Source organism: Aulonocara stuartgranti, assembly GCF_965226115.1.
Source record: "Aulonocara stuartgranti genome assembly, chromosome: 9".
In the NCBI taxonomy this organism is placed as follows: Eukaryota; Metazoa; Chordata; class Actinopteri; order Cichliformes; family Cichlidae; genus Aulonocara; species Aulonocara stuartgranti.
This window is the reverse complement of record NC_138960.1, coordinates 26,013,776-26,033,338: the sequence shown is the minus strand read 5'-3', so window position 1 is coordinate 26,033,338 and position 19,563 is coordinate 26,013,776. Positions and strand designations below refer to the sequence as shown.

Here is a 19,563-nt window from a genome sequence, read left to right as displayed (position 1 = left end):
CTGTAATATGATTCGTTATCTCTGAAGGCACACATGATTTCCCACTCCTATGTAACCTCGAAATTATGTAACCAATTCAGATAACATACACTAATACTTAATCTCTGTCTCGCAATTTCAGGTCAAATATCATTTGTTTACCGATTACATGTTTCATATTCAGAGCATATACTAGAAATATATGTTGAAAAATGGATGCTAGGCATAAGGTGAGATAGATCCTCTGATGTCCTGTTGCTAATAAGTGAAAATATCTGCCTTAGTATCAGCTCAGCTTCTACAATCATGCTTTTTAACTGAATCAAGAGAATGGGGGAAACTGTCACAGCCTTTGTTATTCATTAATTATTAAATAGATGATTTAGACATAGCAGTCACGATCCTGTTCTGTCTGCTGTAGAATAAAGACGTTAAAAGATGATCATTGCTTTGATCTTATGTCAGATTTGAATCCATGTGAACAAAAGTCCTGTGGGCCGGTTGTGACTGCATGTAAACGGATGTATAAATTAGCATCAGACAGTTCGGAAAATCGTCCTCTCCTGAGTTGCGCAGTCAAACATGGTTGAAACCAGCTTTAATTTACTTCCACAGTGTTAAGAGCTAAATATTCTCACCAAGTGGATTTCTTTGAAAGGACCCGTTAGCCTTCCAGCAGTGAAATAATTGAGCTGTCATTTCATTACTGGGGTTTTTCCCAATCATCGCTAGGCTCGTGCAATTCTGTGAGGACGATTGACACTGTGTTTTTTAAAAGCTTCCTCATTGAAGGCTCCCTTTAATGTCTAGTACCAATTGGCCTCTCTTCCGCTCTCTCTAGCTCTATTTCTGTCTCAGCTTCTCCATCTCTCTCTCTCATCCCTCCCTCTGTGTGTCTGCCTCTCTTATTTTCCTGCTCTTCTGTGTCAGTGCTCAGCAAGTTCATACAACTGCTTTCAAGCCTGGAGATCTGTGAAATAAACACAAATGTTGGCCTGGCTCACGGACACGGCGCACACTGAATAATGATTACATTTTGGGGACTGAGTGCTGCAGCTGAGGCAATACACAAACCAGTCTCCTCTCTAGTTGCCGTTAGGGACGCAAACAAGACCATCACCATGACGAAACAAGCGCATTCAGGCGGAACCCCACCCCAACAAGCTGTTCAGTGACCGCATCAACTTAAAGCATCAACTTAGATCTTTTGAATGCAGATGTGTTTGAAAATTTACTATGTTGATGCACTAAGATTGCAGATATGTTGGATGTGTGCAGCTGCATTGTAGCTTGGAGGCAGGGGGGGGGTCCTCACTCTGAATCAGCCTTTGGGAGGTGTGAAACTGAAACACTTTGTTGTCATTTATGAATATTTGCTAAACCATAAACATCTATTGTCCAGAATTAATTAATTTTCCTTTGGCTCCAGCTAAAACCTTATTGAAGGGTGCCAACAGTTCCTCTGGGAAGGAAATTGGTGGCTGCACATAGATGTCAGTTTGGAGGGATTATTTCTGCATAAATTGACCTGATCATTTGAAACTTTTGGCCGTGCATAATATGAGCTTTCAGATATTAAAAAATATGTAAAATACTGTCCACAGATTCCTATATTTGACTTATTTAACATGTTACTTTTTTTTTCTGTCTTTCAGAGGAAATCAAAGAAGAATCGGAAAAATTAAGGTAAGCAGTTGATGAATGGAGTCACACAATAAGGCAGCAAAGGTCATTTCACGGGTTTTGTCACTCCCTGCGTGTTCAGGCACTGTAAAATTCATGACTCACTTGCAAGTCTTTCTGCTGCTTTTGCCTGTGTTCAGACGCGTAAAGGGGATTAAAACTGTGTATGTGTGTGTGCGTGTGTGGGTGTTCATGTGCATGTCTCTGGTGTTTTTGTTTGTGGCTCTCTGCCTGGCTTGTTCCCAACAGTGTCTTGCCTTCTCATTAATGGATTTCTTCATGAAGCTCTGCCTAATGCCTGTGTGTGTGTGTGTGAATGTGTGGGGTGCTCATGAATGGGCTTCGAAGTATTATGGGCTTTGGAATGAAATGTAGCATGAATGCCACCTCGCCTCTTCCCCATCCTTTCTTCCTCACGCCAGCTCATTTTTATTTCCCACTTACATTTCTGTCCCTCATCATTTTCCCCTTCGCACACAATCCTTCCCTATTATTTCACTCACTTCTCTCCAAATTAGATTTACCAGTGACTCAAAATTCATCTGAATTTTAAGGTTAGGGATTCTGTGCAGCCAGCACCAGGCTCACAGAAGTATTGCTGCTTGTGTTTTCACCTCAGGTGCTTTACAACTCTTTTCGGATAGATGCAATACTCTAGCTTTGCTACTTATGAATACAAACACCCTGGTTGAGCCTGCAGCCCAGTTTAAATAGGTTTTCTCTGTGCATTCATTCTGTAATGTAATTGCAATAGTAGGCATGGGCAGTGTCTAACTAAGTACATTTCAAATCACTGTTTAAAATCAAATCTTGTTACGATAGCTAAATATATGCTAAGGAAACGGGTACTAAGCATTACTGGCTAATCTAATCACTGTGATATTTAAACAAAGCAGCCACATAAAGCTCATGTTGTATGAAAACCATTAATGGTGTTTTAGGAAATTATTCCAGAATCATTTCATAATCTTAAAAAAATGCTCTTATCAGTTAACTACCACACCACGTAAAGGCCTGAAAGATCAAACATTTAAGCTCTACAAAGTGACCTGCACTCGGTACAGTTTACATGAGTTTACATGAATTAGGTTTTCTCAGTTTTCTGGGACCACTAAACATTGAAACTTTCCAATATTCTCAGGACTTGTTCTGTATCTTGGTTTCAAGTAAGTGTCTTTAAAATTGCATTCTTGCCAAAAATTACAGCGTCGATAACGCACTAATCTGCAAGACTAGATCCAGCTTTTGGTCTTCCAATAAACCCGTCTGCCATACTTTGATAACATACACTGTAATTACAGCTGCTCAGCCATGGTAAGCCATGCTATGAAGCTCCCAGTACACAGCTTTTGTGCTGATGTTAATGTCAGAGGAGGACTGGAGCTCTGTCGGTATAGAGTCAGCAAGGGTTGGCAACTTTTATGTGTCTCAGCACGCAGCGACCCAGCTTTGTAACTTTGAGCTGCTGTGTTCCTAATGCCTTTCAGTTTGTAATAGGGCTGCCACAAAGGATTATTTTGATAGTCGACTAGTCACCGATTATTTTTGCGATTAGTCGACTAATCAGAGCATGCATCCATTGGACGTAAAACATACAGCTTATTGCACCAGCAGCATCTGCTCTTATATAACTATCATTAGCTTACAGCTTATATAAGTTATCTAAGTGACTTATATATCATGTTTAACCTGAGTAGCGAAAGACAGCAGTGGGTTTGAAAACGATTTGCCAGGAGTCCGGTGTTCTCACGGGCTCCAGTGAGCCTAGCCCCCGGCTCGCTGTCGAGCTAGCGGGTAACAGACGTCTCCGAAAACGTCGGAGCGCTTTTGAAAATATGTGGTGTCTTGATAAACTGAGCAGATATTTGAGGTTTACACAGCTACATTCTCGCCTGAAAATATGTTAAACGTTTAATTTGTGACCCAGAAAGAATAATAAGAGTAATATAAAAACTAACTAGCTGCCGCCATCGTTGTAAACTGAGCTGGGCTGCGCTATGAATTCTGGGACAAAGCTTCTTCTTCTTCGGGGTTTAACGGCAGCTGGCATCCTTGTACATGCAGTGCTGCCATCTTCTGTTTCAGTCCGTTATTACACTCTTAAATCCTACTACTTATTCCTGTGTCTTTTGTGATCTTACAAAGCTTCAAACGACGCGTCGACTATTAAATCAGTCGTCGACGATTTTGATAGTCGACGTAATCGTGACTAGTCGACTAATCGTGGCAGCCCTACTTTGTAATAATACCACTTGCAGTTGAACTAGTCGGAAAGAAATTGCACAAACTGCCTTGTTGCAACAGTAGCATCCTGTTACAGTGCTACGCTCTTTAGAGCGACCCATTCTTTTACAAGTGCTTGTGAAGGCAGACTGCATGGCGAATTGCTTGGTTTTTTTTTTTTTCTTATAAACCTGTGGCAACGAGGTGTGTCCTAATACTTTTGTCCATATGGCGTAGCATCTAGAAACAACAGCCAGCATTCTGACGCTTTACCACTTCCTGTTTTGTGCACAGGTCTTTCTTTAAGAATGTCAATAAATTTTTTTAAAAAGCTCAAAGTTAAATTGTCATCAGGAAATGGACACTGGTTTGGAGTCGGTGTGAAAAGCAAAATGGGGATTGCATTTGCCAAAACACAGACTGTTTACCTGCATACAGGCCAAAGCCTGCTGTATGATCGGCCAACACAGCATGTAATGCAAACAGACTGAAAGCTTCCAGCACCCGATTTTCTCTCCCTCGTCTGAGAACTGTGCTTATTTAAATGCTGATGTATCTTTGTAGAGATTAGCTCAGGATAAAGATGGAGGAAACGCTCTGGTTCTGTCCAAAGGTGACAGATTTGACCAACCGGCAGCCCTGAAGTCCTGAAGTAGTAAACAATAAGATAAATTCTATGCATTCTTTTCGTTTTCTTTGCCAGGAAATTAGATAAGCTTTGAAAGCTATGAAATTAAAAGCAAAGTGCAGCTGCTAATGAAAGCACATGTGACCTGATTGAGAGCTTGTAAGGAAACATGGCTCCAGTAAGGATTTTTAAGCGCTTGTTTCCAAGATAAAGATGAACCTTTGACTTCAGCATTTAATTGAATGCAGTATTCAGTTCCATGTAATAACATAGCTGCAGGATGTGCTGGCTGTGCTGTCTGACTAGAACTCAGTTTTATAGTGTTTATGTTTTATAAGCAGCCTGAGCCTGACATTGGACTTATAATAAAGGGCTGAGCAGGCCAGGTGACATTAAGCAGGGAGTTCAGGGATAAACCAGCGGAGACGAGCTCCCTGCAGATCCACAACATAATAGCTGAGAGAGAAATTGAGACTGGGTCAGACCAGTAATAAGCTGACAGAGTGGATGCTCTTGCTGAATCATAGCAAAGATCTTTTTAATCATTTTAATGTTGTTGTCCACAATGTTTTTGAAGAAGACTGTAAGCCTGGTAAACGGGTTCATGTTTTCCATTTTTATGCTCGATATTTGTAGCTCCTTCCCTGTCCAATCATCTTTAATTTGTGGTAATTAATACCCATTTCCTCGGCTGCTTTCAGACAACTTATATTATATTCCTTTCCAGCGCTCTAAGCGTTCTCCCTTCTTCTGCTCTTCTCTGAGCACCCTCATTTTCCTGGTGAATTCATGCTGCTTGATGCCTCTTTCGTTTTTAACTGGCTCTGAATCCTTTTTTTCCCTCTTCTCTTCTTGTACAAGCGATCCGTCCTCGCTTCTTTCTCTGTCTCTGATTGTGCCCTTCTATGCTCGGCGTGGTCGTCCCTCTAAAAAAGAGCTGAACTCGTCCTTTTTCCGTTGCCAAGACATAAACAATGCAGCCCCCTCCACCGCTAGCCGTCTCCCTCCCTTTCTCTGTTCTTCTCCTCTTCCAGCTTGTGCAGTCTGGGTGTGGTGGTAGCGCTTAGGGATGCTGTAAAGACATGGCTGCTGAAAGCGATGGTCTATATTTTAAGGCTGTCTCCGGTCTTTTAAAAATTCCGAAAAAATAGCTGTGCAGTTACCAGTCGTGCAGGAGGAGATGCTTTATCAGCATGGACCCATGGCAAAGCTTGAATTACAAAACCTCTGGGATTACTACCCCAGGCACTACATTAAATTCAGTGTAATAAAATCTGTTCTTACTATTCATTTTCCCCCTCAGGAACAGGATAAAGCACAGGGTCTTCTTTGGTTTAGCTTGTTTGATGTCCTGCTTCAGCTGTGGAGCAAGCAGAGGTTGTTCTTTATAGTGAAGCACGCCATCCCCGGCGCTTTTTCGTGTTTGTTTCAGGCTTGGATGTCAACAAAAGTGTTAGTGTGTCATGTTGATTTTTATGCCCCGTTTCTTTTCTTGTGACTCCAGATGACAGACGGGACCGCGGAGCCACAGTGTTTATCTCACAGTCTCTGTCCCTTTCTTCCTCTTTTTTAAAATGTATTTATTTTCCTTCCCTCCCCAGTCCACCCGGTGGAGATGGCAAATCAGGTTCCAGCACTTTACCGCCAATCAAATCAAAGACCAACTTCATTGAAGCCGACAAGTACTTCTTGCCGTTTGAGCTGGCATGTCAATCCAAATGTCCCCGCATCGTCATCACCTCGCTCGACTGTTTACAGGTCAGTGGCGGGACAAGTCACACCGCAGGCCCCCGAGTGCTTGCACGAGTGTTACTTTATGGCAGCGAACTGTGTGCTGGGCTCTGCCTTTACTGTATCTTTGGATGTCTTTGAAGAAAAATAAGTTCTTTTAATTCCATGCTACCAGGTCGTTTAGTTGTGTTTTTGCATATGTGTGTTTACGTCTGCATGTTCGTGTGACTTTTAGAAGCTGATAGCGTATGGCCACCTGACGGGCAGCGCCCCGGACAGCACGGCTCCGGGCAAGAAGCTCATCGACAGGATCATCGAGACCATCTGCGCTTGTTTTCAAGGACCTCAGACTGACGAGGGCGTGCAGCTACAGATTATTAAGGTGTGCTGCCGTCCCCCTCTTCTGACATATCGCAGCTTGTCGCAGACACGCTCAATACACACTTTAGAGAATTTAATTAGCCGACAGTCATTCCTTAAAAGACCACATCTGTGTCTTTATGTGGCTTTGATCTGCAGCAATCTTTAATAACACTTGCTGTTTGTGGCTGCAGCAGATAATCCTGCTGGACTGTTGAATAATACAATATTATTTTACCTTATTAATATGTATGTCATTTGAAAAACAATCTGTAATTATATTGTAAATACGATTACTTTTTCATTTTATCTCGGAGACTTACCTGACAAAGTCAGTGATAGTGGCAACTATTTAAGTTTTAATATTAGTTGTGAATCTGTTTTATATTTATTGTTAATAACTTGCTGTCCCTGCTTTGTGGTGTATTGTGTTGTTCTCCTGATAGACTATATAAAAATGGACAAAGCCACAGTGACTTTGGTTTTAAAGACTTCTACTTAGCTTCATGGCTGCTCCCCTTTTTTACACCTGTGAGTGACCCTATTTAGGTCTGTGGGCGGGGATTCCTCCCTCGTAGCTGTGAGGTTATGAGCTTATTTGAAGTTTGTGCATCAGAAAAAGTTCAATAAACTAGATTTTCTGACATACTTTTGTAGGGCTGTTCAATATAACGATATATATGGGATGACGATATACAAACGTCTATCGTTTCCTATTACGCTATCGTTTGTTTCGTGGTGTTGCAAAATAAACTGTTTACAGCAATATTTTTTCATCGTTTTGACGGTTACTGTAGTGACCTGTAGCTATATTAATTTCTTAAAGTTCTCTCGTTCTCTTATATTTAATATAACCACACTACAGACGGACAAGCGCCTGTTTTTACATGTTGTCGTTAGCAACAACGATGGTAAAACCATCGCGTGGCTCCGCTGTCCGCTTGTTTGTTTTCCACGTAAACCTTTCACAATAAAGCTCAAGATCCTGTTGAGACTTTTCAAAACAAACTGAATCATGTGATTGAGTATGCAGAGTTTTGACGGATGAGAAGCAAAAAAGAGCCGTCAGGTGCTAAAAAATAAACCTTAGACTCAAACGTTAGAACAGGCTTTTCCCCGCAGCACGGCGTGTAATAAATACTCACAAAGAAAACGGCGGCCGTTACAACCTTTGCCTAAAAATGTGTAGTTTCATGCATCGGTTAAAACATTCGTCTCCAGGTTCACGACGCCCAGCTGGAAACACTTTACGCAAGTCGAGCTGCCCGAGATTCACAGAATTTACAGAAGATTTTGTGATTTATATCGTTGTCAGGACGATAAATGTCTTATATCGGGATATGAGATTTTGGTCATATCGCACAGCCCTATACTTTTGAGAGATGTTTGCATTTAAGATTTCGAATGCTGAAACGTCCAGCTGTTCTTGACTGCATCAGTGTTTGGCTTTTGGTTTTTTGCGCAGCTGCGATTCTCGGCTTTTTCTCGTCCTGCGTCAGCAGTTAATGGTAGTTTTTGGTCTTTCCTTTCAGGCTCTCTTGACAGCGGTGACGTCTCAGCATATAGAAATCCACGAGGGTACTGTTCTGCAGGCCGTCCGCACCTGTTACAACATCTACCTGGCCAGCAAGAACCTCATCAATCAGACCACAGCCAAGGCCACGCTCACACAGATGCTCAACGTTATCTTCGCACGCATGGAGAACCAAGCAGTATGTTCGAAGCCTCTGTAAACACCGAATCGCACAGAATTCTGTTTATGTAGAGACACCATGGACAGCTCATCTTTGGAGCGGCTGTCTGAATCACTGATGCTGTCACTAATGCATAAAAGCCAGTGAAGCTAATATGAGTATTAAATAAATTATAGCGCTAGCCTAAACAAATCTATGCTGCAGTCAAATCTGGAGTCAGAGTGGATTGGAAATAATGTCTTTGCTTTCTGTGACTGGTTTACTCGAGCCACCAGATTTAATTAAAATCTGTTGTTTGCTTTGTGTCCAGAGGGACATTTTAGTTATTGCCTTCAGAAAAAAAGGCAAAAAAAGCTTGCTCTAATGTCATCTTTTTCTTTTTGAATGACACTTTTTCCCCCTTCCTCACCTGCCTCCCTCCTTTCCTTTTGGACACATAGCTTACAAATCACAGGCTATCTTGGTCTCTGGCCTCCAGAAAGCGTGACCGCCAGGTAAAGCGTGCAGGACTGCCGTGACATGCCTGATCCGACCTCTTCTAAACTCTTCTCTGTGCATCTGTGTTTGCGCATTAGAGCTTTTTTTTTTTTTTTTTTTTCCTTCCCTCACTCATCCATCCATGCACTCATCCGTTCTCTCCTCCTTTTTGCTCCTGCACCGCACAGGAGCAGGTATGCTGTGCACTTCTTCCACCGTATGCTTGCTGTGGCTTCTGTTGACTTGCCCACAAATCATCTTGCTTTCCTCCCGCACCAGTTAACATTTTAGTTTACAGTCACACCTGGGCGCGGTAAACGCTGTACAAGCAGGTCAGCTGCGCCCGTCTCATTCCTGACGAGTTTTCTTATGCTTTGCTTCTTGAGAGGGCTTTCAGAACAATGAGCCATTGATACCGAGTCAGACGGAGAAATGCGAGGCAGGAGTCGGTAGACGAGGCAGACTTTAAGGCAGAGGCCTATTGTTGTGCTGTCGCTGCCTGCCCAGTGCTGCTGCTGCTGCACAGGGAGATCCACTTTGTGTGTCTGTGTGTAGAAGTATTCTGCACGCTGTGATCACAGCTATCACACTATCCGACTGAGGTGGCATTTAAATAATGAGCTTAGTTTGTCTTCGCCCAAACCTCCCAGTCGAGGCGCCTTCGTCCTGTCCCGCTACCGTCACTCGTATTCAATACTAATCGTTTCATTCGCAATGCCGTGTCACTGAATCTATTCGATTACATTTAATGCGACAAGATCAGCAGTCTGGTATAATTATCGAGAGTGTTGATTTGAGAGTAAGACGCAACGAGTTTAATGAGAGGAGTCAGTTTTTGGTTTGCTTTGTAATAGTCAAATGATTGAATGTAATAATACTGATAGTGTAATTGTGTCTTATGGCTAGTAATGGATACAGACAGGCTAATTCATTGAAACAAATTCATTTTGGCTCATTTGTTCTTCTAATTAAAGCTCTGAATTCGAAAGAGAGTCGCCGTAGCTCGAAAGATCACATTGTTTGGTAAATGTGTCACACTGTTTGTATTTTCATCTGTGACCCACGTCCCCCCCTTCAAGCTGCTGCGCCTCTCCTCTTTGACTCTTGAGTCTGTCATTTGCCTTTTAACCTTTATTGTCGGCAAATCATCACACGCACGCTCAGATGGCAAAATGCACCGCTGGGTTCTTGTTCTTGCCGCTGCTCGTAGTTATTTTTTTTCCTCGTACGGATCGGTGTTTGCTGTCAAGCACTGAAGTGTTAAACTGTTGTTTTTTTTTTTCTTAAATATCTCTTTGTTTTCTCAGAAGCCTTTTCCAGGAGGCAATCAGCACAACTTTCACAAACATGTAATGTTTTTTTTAATAGATTATGAGCATGTGCAAATGATTTATGACCCACTTTTGGTCTGTGCCCTGCCTGGCTAAAGCATGGCAACACTTTGCGGCGCTCCCCGTCAGAAGCAGCGGTTGCACATGTCAGCTGTGACACATCAGCCGGGACAGCCGTTTTTCCACCAGAAATATTTTGCAGCACCGGCGGGTTAGAGTAGACCCCGTTGACACGGGCCAGCATGAACCGATTCCTCGAAGTTTGTCTGATTGCTGTTTTTTTTAATGGCATGTCTTTCTTCTCAGTGCGTGCATTTTCATACGCATCTCCATATGAGCACACATCTGATGTATGCTGGCAAACTGTACTGCTTTTTTTTTTGTATACTACAACTACAATCTGTAGTCATCTTTTGTTCTCTGCTTTGACATCTGGGAGTGTTGTGGCTCAGTGAGTCTTCAGGGAATCTAGACAGGCTGATCAGACTTGTAATTGTTGATGAGTTTGTTTATATGCTTAACCTTTGCTTTTTTTTGTCCTCTGTGTGTCTGTGTGTTGCATGCGTCTGTCTTCTATGATGCTTTTGCTGTTCTTTGCATGCTTTGTCTGTCTATGTGTGCTTTGCTGTTTTGTTTTGTCTGTGTGTGCGTGTGTGTGTGGGCCCCACCCCTGCTTACAGCTGCAAGAAGCAAAACAGCTGGAGAGAGAGCGGCACAGGCAGCACTCCCCAGTCACTCAGCACACCGAGCCAGACTCCGCCCAGCACCAGACCCACATTCATTCGCCGGCGAAGGGTCCGACACGGGAGGCCAACGGGCCCCTCACCCCTCCGACTCCCAGCATCACCACCCCGTCCACCCCATCGACGCCCTCGACACCGGCCCCGGAGAGCAGCGGCAGGTCTGCCCTCAAAGAGCAGGAGGAGCAGAGGGAGCAGGAGGAGAAGGGAGAGAACCCAGACCCAGAAAACGGTTCAGAGTTCTGCGTGGCTGAAAGTGAACAAACCGAGGCAGACCAAGCCACTGCAGCGGCAGAAAGTAAGGCTGCACGCAGAGTTTCTTCCTTTTTTTCCATTTTCTCTTTCTCTGTCAGTAGACACGGACAATCACAAAATATCTCTTCCCTGATTATGAACCCATTATCTTGCTTTCTTGTTTTTTAAGTTTAATCTCTCCCTGTGCCACCATGTTTGGCCACTAAAAGCGATCAACTCTCTCACAGCTAAGTGCTGTTTAACTGTCGCTTTAAATATATCAGGCACACGGCGTAACGTTCAAGAGCACGTGGCATGTCGTTTGAGTTGTATCAACTTGTCCAGAGTAAACAGCACCTTGAATGCAAACTGTAAAAGCCTCGTGCTTAAAATGCTTTGCAGTTTGGTGTAATAATTAAAAAGAAACTGCAAGAACCAGTGTTTTCTGTTGCAGATATTTGATACTACAGATAGTGTTGCAGAAGCTCCTTTAATGAGGGAACTACTGTAGAATCTGAAGAGGAGAATAAAAATGTTTTTTAGTGACATTGTAACTTTTTGCATGCTGGCCCCTTTTACTGCACTCCACACGCGGTTTTAAAAGATCTCTAAGCTATAATTTGGGTGCAGCAGCAAATCTACAACAAAATGACAGAAGAAGAAAAGAATCAAGATGTCCAGACCACAGCCTGACTCAAATGCTATGGTGAGACCTTCAGAGAACTGTGCATAAACAAATTCCTGCAAACCTCCAGAAACTGAAGCAATGTTGTTAAGAAGAGTGGGCCAAAATTCTTCCACAATAACATGAAAGACTAATAAAGCCATTTTTTCCAGCCTCTAGCTTTTCACGAGACTCTATACAGAACTTTCTTTTTCACAGGACTGCATGTACAACGTATCAAGGCGTACACTCAGACTTTACATGGTTTTTATTTAGGTGCAGCAGCCCAGAAGCATGCAGAGGCAGCTGAGGAGGAGGACAGGGAGACCCCAAACTATGAGGAGAAAGCCCAGGAAATAGTCCAAAGTATTCTGCAAGAGGTGGTCAATACTGTTGCAGGAGGTAAGATTTCTTTGTTGCTTGTTTGCTTAAATCGGTGTTTTATTTTTAAAGGCAGTGACTAATTGCGTCGTGAAAAAAGTGGCTGACTGAAGAATAAACCAGCAACCAGCTGCTCTTTATTGAGGCCAACTCCTGAAAGTAGATTTCAGTTTGCCGTCGGAGTAGGAGATCTTTAAATTCTCAAAAACCTGTGCAGATTTGCAGCCATTGTGCAAAGCTTACCCCAGACTTAGCGAGTTAGAAGAGCGTTATCTTATAATTTCTCCTCCCGACACTTCCGCGGCTCATTCGTGGAGGTGTATGGGAAAAGCAAAGAGCTCTTTCTTTGTGGGTAAAAGCTTAAAAACCTAAAAAAATTCTTTGAGCACACAGAAGAATAGTTCTTTGCTTCGCTAACCTCAGATGAAAGATGGCGGTTATGTTCCAGAGCAGTCTTCTTTCTTTGTAATTCGTCAGGTCGTCAAACTAAGTCTAGAATGCTTTTCTCGTCATAAAAAACAAATTGTGTCCCTTTTGTAGATCATTTTAAGGTGTTTAAATATTACAGATTAGTGTATCACCCCTGTCGATTCAACTCCACCCTGCAGGCCACTGCCTGGACCCAGCAAACCTGTGCTCTGACACCAAGGAGTCTGGTGGCGAGGGGGAGCCAGCAGAGTCAGAGCCTGCAGAAGCGGCAACAGAGGGCACCCAGAGCTCCCTGGAGGATGAGGGCACTGTGGGTAGTGACAGCGAGCACGTCCATGCCAACGGCATCCCCGGCACACCTATTTCTGCCAGCTTCACCCCCTCCCTGCCTGATGACAGACTCTCCGTCTCATCCAACGACACTCAGGTACCAGGAAACGCAGCTTGCTTACTTTATGTCAAATTAACATCACCTGCAAATGATCAGAGCTTTGACTGTGAACCTTTATGTTACCCTATTTGAATCAAAAGCATGATGAAAGACATGTCACACACACTTTGAATACCTGTTTTGTTTTTTTAAATTAAGCTAAAATAGCTATTTTCTACAATTCTTATGTATTTACAATTTTTCCATTCAGCTGTATGTGACCAATTATGCAGGATTACACTCCTCAGTGATTGCTGTTAAAGAAATCTAATAGATTTGGAAGCTCATAATCACACACAGTTTATGTTAAGCACTCAACAGGATATAAAGAGTGAAAGTGGCATTTTTTAAAAGTATTTTTGTTTCTCTGGTTTGTCTGCAGGAATCAGGAGCAGCACCGGGCCAGCCGCCAGGTGCTAAATTCTCCCACATCCTCCAGAAAGATGCCTTTCTTGTCTTTCGCTCGCTCTGCAAGCTGTCAATGAAACCGCTATCAGATGGGCCACCTGATCCGAAGTAAGGATACAAATTAAACATAATGACTGCTCTTGTGTGTTATTTGGTTCGTCTGTTTCTGGTTAATATTTTCGACTCCTTTGACTTATGCAAAAAAAAAGTGAGATAATTATGCTGTGTTAGGAGGGAAAGGTGTGATAGCAGCCTGATACTGAAATAATGCTGAGTTTTAGACACAGCAGTAAAAAATACATAAAATGACTTCTGTTTGGTTTCATGCCTGTGAAAACCCATCAAGCAGACTCTCTTAAATTATGTCAGAGGCATTTGAGGTTTCACTTGAAGTCAGGTTTAATAACTGAGGATCGGACGGCAAAGAGCTCCACCTCGGTCCACATAGCACCAAACCCCTCCTGTCGGTTGGATGACTGGGCCTTGTGGCACCGCACTTCCTAGGTGAGGTGTTTGGGGTCTGTCCTGCCAGGAAGAGACCTCAGGACAGAGCCAGCACACTTGAGAGATTATATCTCTGACTTGGGAGCGCGTTGGTGTCCCCCTGTAGACCTAAGAGGGGAGGTGGTCAGTTGGAGGAAGATCTTTGGGTCTTTGCTTCGACTTCTACTAATGAATGGATGGATGACTGAGTGATTAACTGTAAGACCTAACTGTAAAACATTTTTGCTGCTAAACAACTGAAATAATGAATTATCCAAATAGTTTTGGACTTACTTTCTATCAGTTCATTGCTGTATCCCAATCTTGATTACTTAGTTTGCAGTGGAGAAACATATTACTGACATTTAATGAGAAATAACCACATTAAAAATTTCATTTATCTAAAAGAATGTGGAAAATCAGTTTTATTTGGATGCTTTCCAGCTGACATTCTCCTTCAAAAACCTTTGTTTGTTAGTAAAATGAATTAGTGATGTATTGTGCTTCCAGTAAAGCCCCCAATGAAAAGCTTCGATTTTTATTTGGTTTCATCTTTGGGATAGACATGCACAAATGTGAGTCATGGTTTAAAATGAGGATCGCTCCCATGATAACTGCAGTGTTCTGATACATGATGATAAGGCAGACAATGAGCCATCACTCAGCATTTTCTGAATCACTTCCTGGTTTCATCCCATTTTAACTGCTTCCCTTTTTTTAACAGCAGAAAAGTATAATTAGATATGTGCCTTCATGTAATATTTCTTCTGACCCATCTCTGGTTTTCCAAAAAGGGCATGCGATTGGCTTGACCTGATGGCTATAGCTTTTGAGAAACTGGGTTTCCCGCATCTGGTTTCTTTGTGAAACTCAATTCAGGCTCTGCTGGCTGGTTTGTTTACTGTTCCGTTTATTTAATCATCCGTCACTTTTATTTTACTTTAATCCGGTGAAATGAACTGCAATCTCAGTCCTTTGCTCAATAGCTTTTTAATGAAAATGTTGAAAATTCAAAAGAAAGAATGGTGTTTGTGTGTTTGTGCCCATTTGTGTGTGTGTGTGTGTGTCTAATGAAGGCCACGTCAGTTACCTCAGCACTGATGTGCCGTGTCAGTGCCAGACAGAAACCTTTTACCTTCCTAACAAGGCTGTTCTGCCTCATGAGTCACACTTTGTCACTCTGTCATGAGGGAGCACACAGGCGAAAGTGTGGCTTTATTATTATCATTATCACCATCAGAAACTACTTTATTTTATTGTTTTATAAATTTGAAGAAATACTTGATTTTTATTCTAGATTTGCTAACCACCAATGTGCTAACTACTCTTTTCTGGATATCCTAAGGGGGATAAACTTAAAATAAAGGCGGATGTAGTCTTTGGGTATGAAAAGGAGGCCAGCTGTCTTAACCCTGCGTTTTTCTTTCTTATTTTAATGCTTTTAGTGTTGTAGTTTTCTTGCATTGTACTAACATTGCATTTCTTTCTTCACAACAATCTGGTTGGCGATAAAGCAGTATGTTTTCCTTTGCTCCATATTTTTTGGCTATTGAAAGAGAAGTAGAGGCACCCTGTTGTTGTGCCACATAAATCCTAATTTGTCTGCTTGCCAGAGATGGAAGACATTGCACAGAAGCAGCCAAACCCAGAATATAAAGTAGCTGAAAGTGTGATTTTTGACTCGTTTCGTCCTGCTGCTGCAGGAAAACAGTTCAGACGGGCTGACGCTATACGCGCAGGGGCGTTTGATTTGGTTTCCCGAGCATTTCTTTGATGCTGTTGAAGTTTTTAACTCTCTGATGCAGAGATACAGCATGATTTAGTTTTACTGTGCGTTACACTTTTCCCACTTTGTGGAATAACTTTGCTTGAAGGACAGATCATGTCACTTATAGGTACTTTGTTTTAGTGAGATTTTTGTTTCTCTTTTGGTTGCCAAGAGCATTTTGTGACGAAAACTTTTCATGGTTAAAAGCCTTGGGCAGATGATTAGATACATTTTTTTGGTTGTTTTATCCAGCGCTGAGCGTTATTGCAGATTTGGATCTGTAAAATGCTATAGTACAGGGGTCTGCAACCCTGATCACTCGTGCCACAGCTGACACGTGAAGGGTTTAACTGATGGCACGACACGCGGTGAATTAATCTGAGAAGGAGCATTAAAAAATAAATGGCCGGGCCACCGGTGCACATCGCAAATTAGCTCGCATAGACACGTCAGTTGTTCTTCTTAATGACGGTATCTTAGCTAACAACCCCAACTACCAGATTCAACTTGTAATTGGATAAAAATAACGTAGCCTACCTGTGAGAGGGACGTGGCTAGCTGGCAGTTTTTTCAAGCGATGCTGAAATTTCCACATTCCGACACAAATGCTTCAGGAGCTGTCCGCTCAGCGCAGCATCAGCACCACGGAAATACACTGATACATCCATGGACTCGAGACAGGATTCACGATGCGTCTTCGGGACTTTCAGGTGTATGGACCAATGTTTTCTTTTCTGATCTAACCAGAAAGCTTTAGCGAGCAGCTGGATTTGTCTCTCTTTAACTGGCTGGACACAGAGGACATCGAAATGCAGCTGATTGAACTCAAAAGCTCGACTCTGTGGGGTCAAAGTTTGCAGAACTACGAACGCAGCTGGAATCCACAGCTGTGCGTGTTCATGGAGCTTGCATTTTCACCTGCTGGGCATCACTACCTGACAAGTTTAACTGTGTTAAGAACATTGCACAGGCCTTATTGACAGTATTTGGCTCTACATATCAAAATAGCTGATCTGCACTATGCCAACGTCTGTTTAGAAATATAGTTCTATAAAGTTGTTTTATATAGTGTGTAGCTGTTGATGTAGAGCATTATTAAATCTATTGCTAATGCAACGGTTGATATGGCACATTGACTTCTGAGGAAATTTTAGATGGCACTCATCATTAGAAAGGTTGCCGACCCCTGCTATAGAAGATGAAGCTTCACACATTGATATGTGCGCACAAACAAACCACTGCACAGGGTATTTTTTTGTGTTTTAATTCAAGCCCTCTTTTCTATTCAAAGGAGACAGTCAATTCATGATAACAAGCTTATGTTATTGTTGTGGATGAATTTAATTTTGTAACTTTCCAAAGGGGAATCAATTGTTCCCCTTGCTTTCATCAAAGATTTTAACTTCCTCTTTTCTGTCCTCGTCTCAGGTCCCACGAGTTGCGGTCGAAGGTCTTGTCCCTCCAGCTGCTGCTGTCCATCCTGCAAAACGCCGGGCCCATCTTTAAGACCAACGAGATGTTCATAAACGCCATCAAGCAGTACCTGTGTGTGGCTCTGTCCAAGAATGGGGTCTCCTCTGTGCCTGAGGTCTTCGAACTGTCTCTTTCCATTTTCCTCACTCTCCTTTCTCACTTCAAGACACACCTCAAGATGCAAATCGAGGTAAAGCATTTGCTTTAAGTTTGGACAAAAGCACTGGGTCTCCTACACAAGAGCTGTCGGCCATAGAAACCCATGCCGTGAAGCTCCCGGCACACAGTTTCTGTGCTGATGTTAATGCCAGAGGAGCTCTGCAGTTATTGACTCAGCAGAGACTGCACTCAGGGACCTTTACATAGTCTGCCACTTCACGGCTGGGTTGCTGTGGTTCCTAAATGCTTTCATTTCCTTTCTGTTACGGCATCACAGTCGTATTCAGTTGTGTTTGTAAAGGCACACTGCATGGCTAACAGTAGGTGTGACCCAGTGCTTTTGTCCATATAGTTTATGAAAGTATTGACCATAAACTGTATATAAAAGATGATTGTGGTAACACAATTGGAAGCGTTAAGTCTGGTATTTCAGTCGTTGCCATCTTGATTATGTAAGTGACAGAAGAAGAGTTTTCAGTTGATATCTCCTTTCTTTGTTAGCAGGCTTCATCCATAGACCTCAGAGGTTCATCACAAAGACATGCAGCCCCTCTTATTTGGGGTCTTACTTACTATTAAACTTGTCTGACAATAATGCAGCTTACAACTGTATTAAAAATGCAAACATCTAGGAAGGCAGCGACCTGTGTCGGCACACTTAAATCCTTATTAGGTGTAAATGTGTGAGTAATAAAAGAAATCCTCCTTGTACATTACTGATGAAGGGAAAATTAGCTTTAGAGACCCAAGTCGTTTTGTGCCCGGCTACTTTTGGACTTTCAAAGAAGTGCCGTTTATAGCAAAAAGGTATCGACAGAAAGGATCGCCATAGAAAGCAGCACTTTCTGCACTAACAGTCTCTGGAACGTAGTACAAAGAAATGTTTTGAACCCAGAAGTCATTCAATATTTTTCCCATGGTGAGTCAAGCTAGGATATTTTTTCTCTCTTTTATTTTTACTTAGATGTGCAGGGAAAACCCGATGAACTACTTGGCTAGTTCATCAGCCAACTAGTTCATCTGGCACCTGGTTCACTTTGTAGGAAACACAGGAACAATTGAGGTGTTAAACGCCACATTTAAAAGAGAAAATAATTTTGATCGACTTGTTTTTACAGTGAAGAACTGTCAGTATATATGTGTATCTTTCATGTTTATATCTAGCATCTTTCAGTGGTAAGAGATATTGACGGGCTGTTACCATATCTGCTGTAACGTTCTTCCTCCTCTGCCTACAGTTTATTCTTCTGAGTCTAACTGTCGAACATTTGACATCCACCTGCTATATTTGTTGTATCCACTCGAGGGGAATCGTGTTTTGCTTCTGGAGGGTTGCGTGTGGGCTTTCTCTTTTTTTTTTTTTTTTTTTTTTTTTGGTTATGCAGGCAACTGAAGGTTGTTTTTACCTCTCCTTGTGTGTGTGATTCATGTTTACACTGTCACATGAACTCTCTCAACAGGTGTTCTTCAAGGAGATTTTCCTGTATATTCTTGAGACGTCCACAAGCTCCTATGACCACAAATGGATGGTTATACAAACCCTCACTAGAATATGTGCAGGTTGGCGTCTCTCTCTATTTTCACTTCTCTTTGTGTCATTTAGAAAATAGAAGTACTTTGATTGGGGCTTTAGATGTGGTGCAGATATATCTGCTAGTTGTCAAAAAAGTTTTTAGCTGTACAGAAATGCTGAATAATACCTCATATGAACTGCTTCTTTTTTCACGTGACTGTCGTAACAAAGTTGCAGTTTCATCTAATGATTAATTATTATCTTTATATGTATGCCTATTGATTCACCCTCCACATTTTCACTCCCAAACTCCATCTGGCTCCCATCTGTCCCATCAGACGCCCAGAGTGTGGTGGACATCTACGTGAACTATGACTGTGACTTGAATGCTGCTAACATATTTGAACGGCTGGTCAACGACCTCTCGAAAATTGCACAAGGTCGTGGAGGCCATGAGCTTGGGATAACCCCCCAGCAGGTGATTTTATTTATTTATTTAATTTAAAGTTATTATTGCTATTATTCACAATCTTGGGCTGAAAAAAACTGTTGGGATGCTTTTCTAGGAGCTGACCCTGAGAAAGAAAGGCCTTGAGTGTCTAGTGTCAATCCTGAAGTGTATGGTGGAGTGGAGTAAAGACCAATACGTCAACCCCAATTCCCAGACCAGCCTCGGTGAGACACTCGTGTCTTTTATCAAAACTGTCTGGCAGTCATCAGACCTGATCTGAATACAAGGCATAACCTTCCTCTTCATTGTTATTCTGCACACTGA

General features: G+C 42.3%; 1 protein-coding gene across 2 annotated transcripts in view; it reads left to right on the top strand.

Annotated features, from left to right (window-relative positions):
* arfgef1 (ADP-ribosylation factor guanine nucleotide-exchange factor 1 (brefeldin A-inhibited)) overlaps positions 1 to 19,563 on the top strand; it is a 52,890-nt gene that overhangs the window by 14,424 nt on the left and 18,903 nt on the right. Inside the window, exons 2-14 of one of the 2 annotated variants that reach the window (XM_082545885.1) lie at positions 1,635 to 1,665; positions 6,115 to 6,271; positions 6,480 to 6,626; positions 8,137 to 8,316; positions 8,739 to 8,792; positions 10,787 to 11,144; positions 12,021 to 12,146; positions 12,734 to 12,981; positions 13,367 to 13,500; positions 17,072 to 17,306; positions 18,736 to 18,835; positions 19,127 to 19,266; positions 19,355 to 19,463. In XM_082545885.1, coding sequence (XP_082402011.1) covers positions 1,635 to 1,665; positions 6,115 to 6,271; positions 6,480 to 6,626; positions 8,137 to 8,316; positions 8,739 to 8,792; positions 10,787 to 11,144; positions 12,021 to 12,146; positions 12,734 to 12,981; positions 13,367 to 13,500; positions 17,072 to 17,306; positions 18,736 to 18,835; positions 19,127 to 19,266; positions 19,355 to 19,463 — 2,019 coding nt within the window. The remainder of the gene's footprint in view (positions 1 to 1,634; positions 1,666 to 6,114; positions 6,272 to 6,479; positions 6,627 to 8,136; positions 8,317 to 8,738; positions 8,793 to 10,786; positions 11,145 to 12,020; positions 12,147 to 12,733; positions 12,982 to 13,366; positions 13,501 to 17,071; positions 17,307 to 18,735; positions 18,836 to 19,126; positions 19,267 to 19,354; positions 19,464 to 19,563) is intronic. The other variant, XM_082545884.1, reaches the window with a different exon arrangement.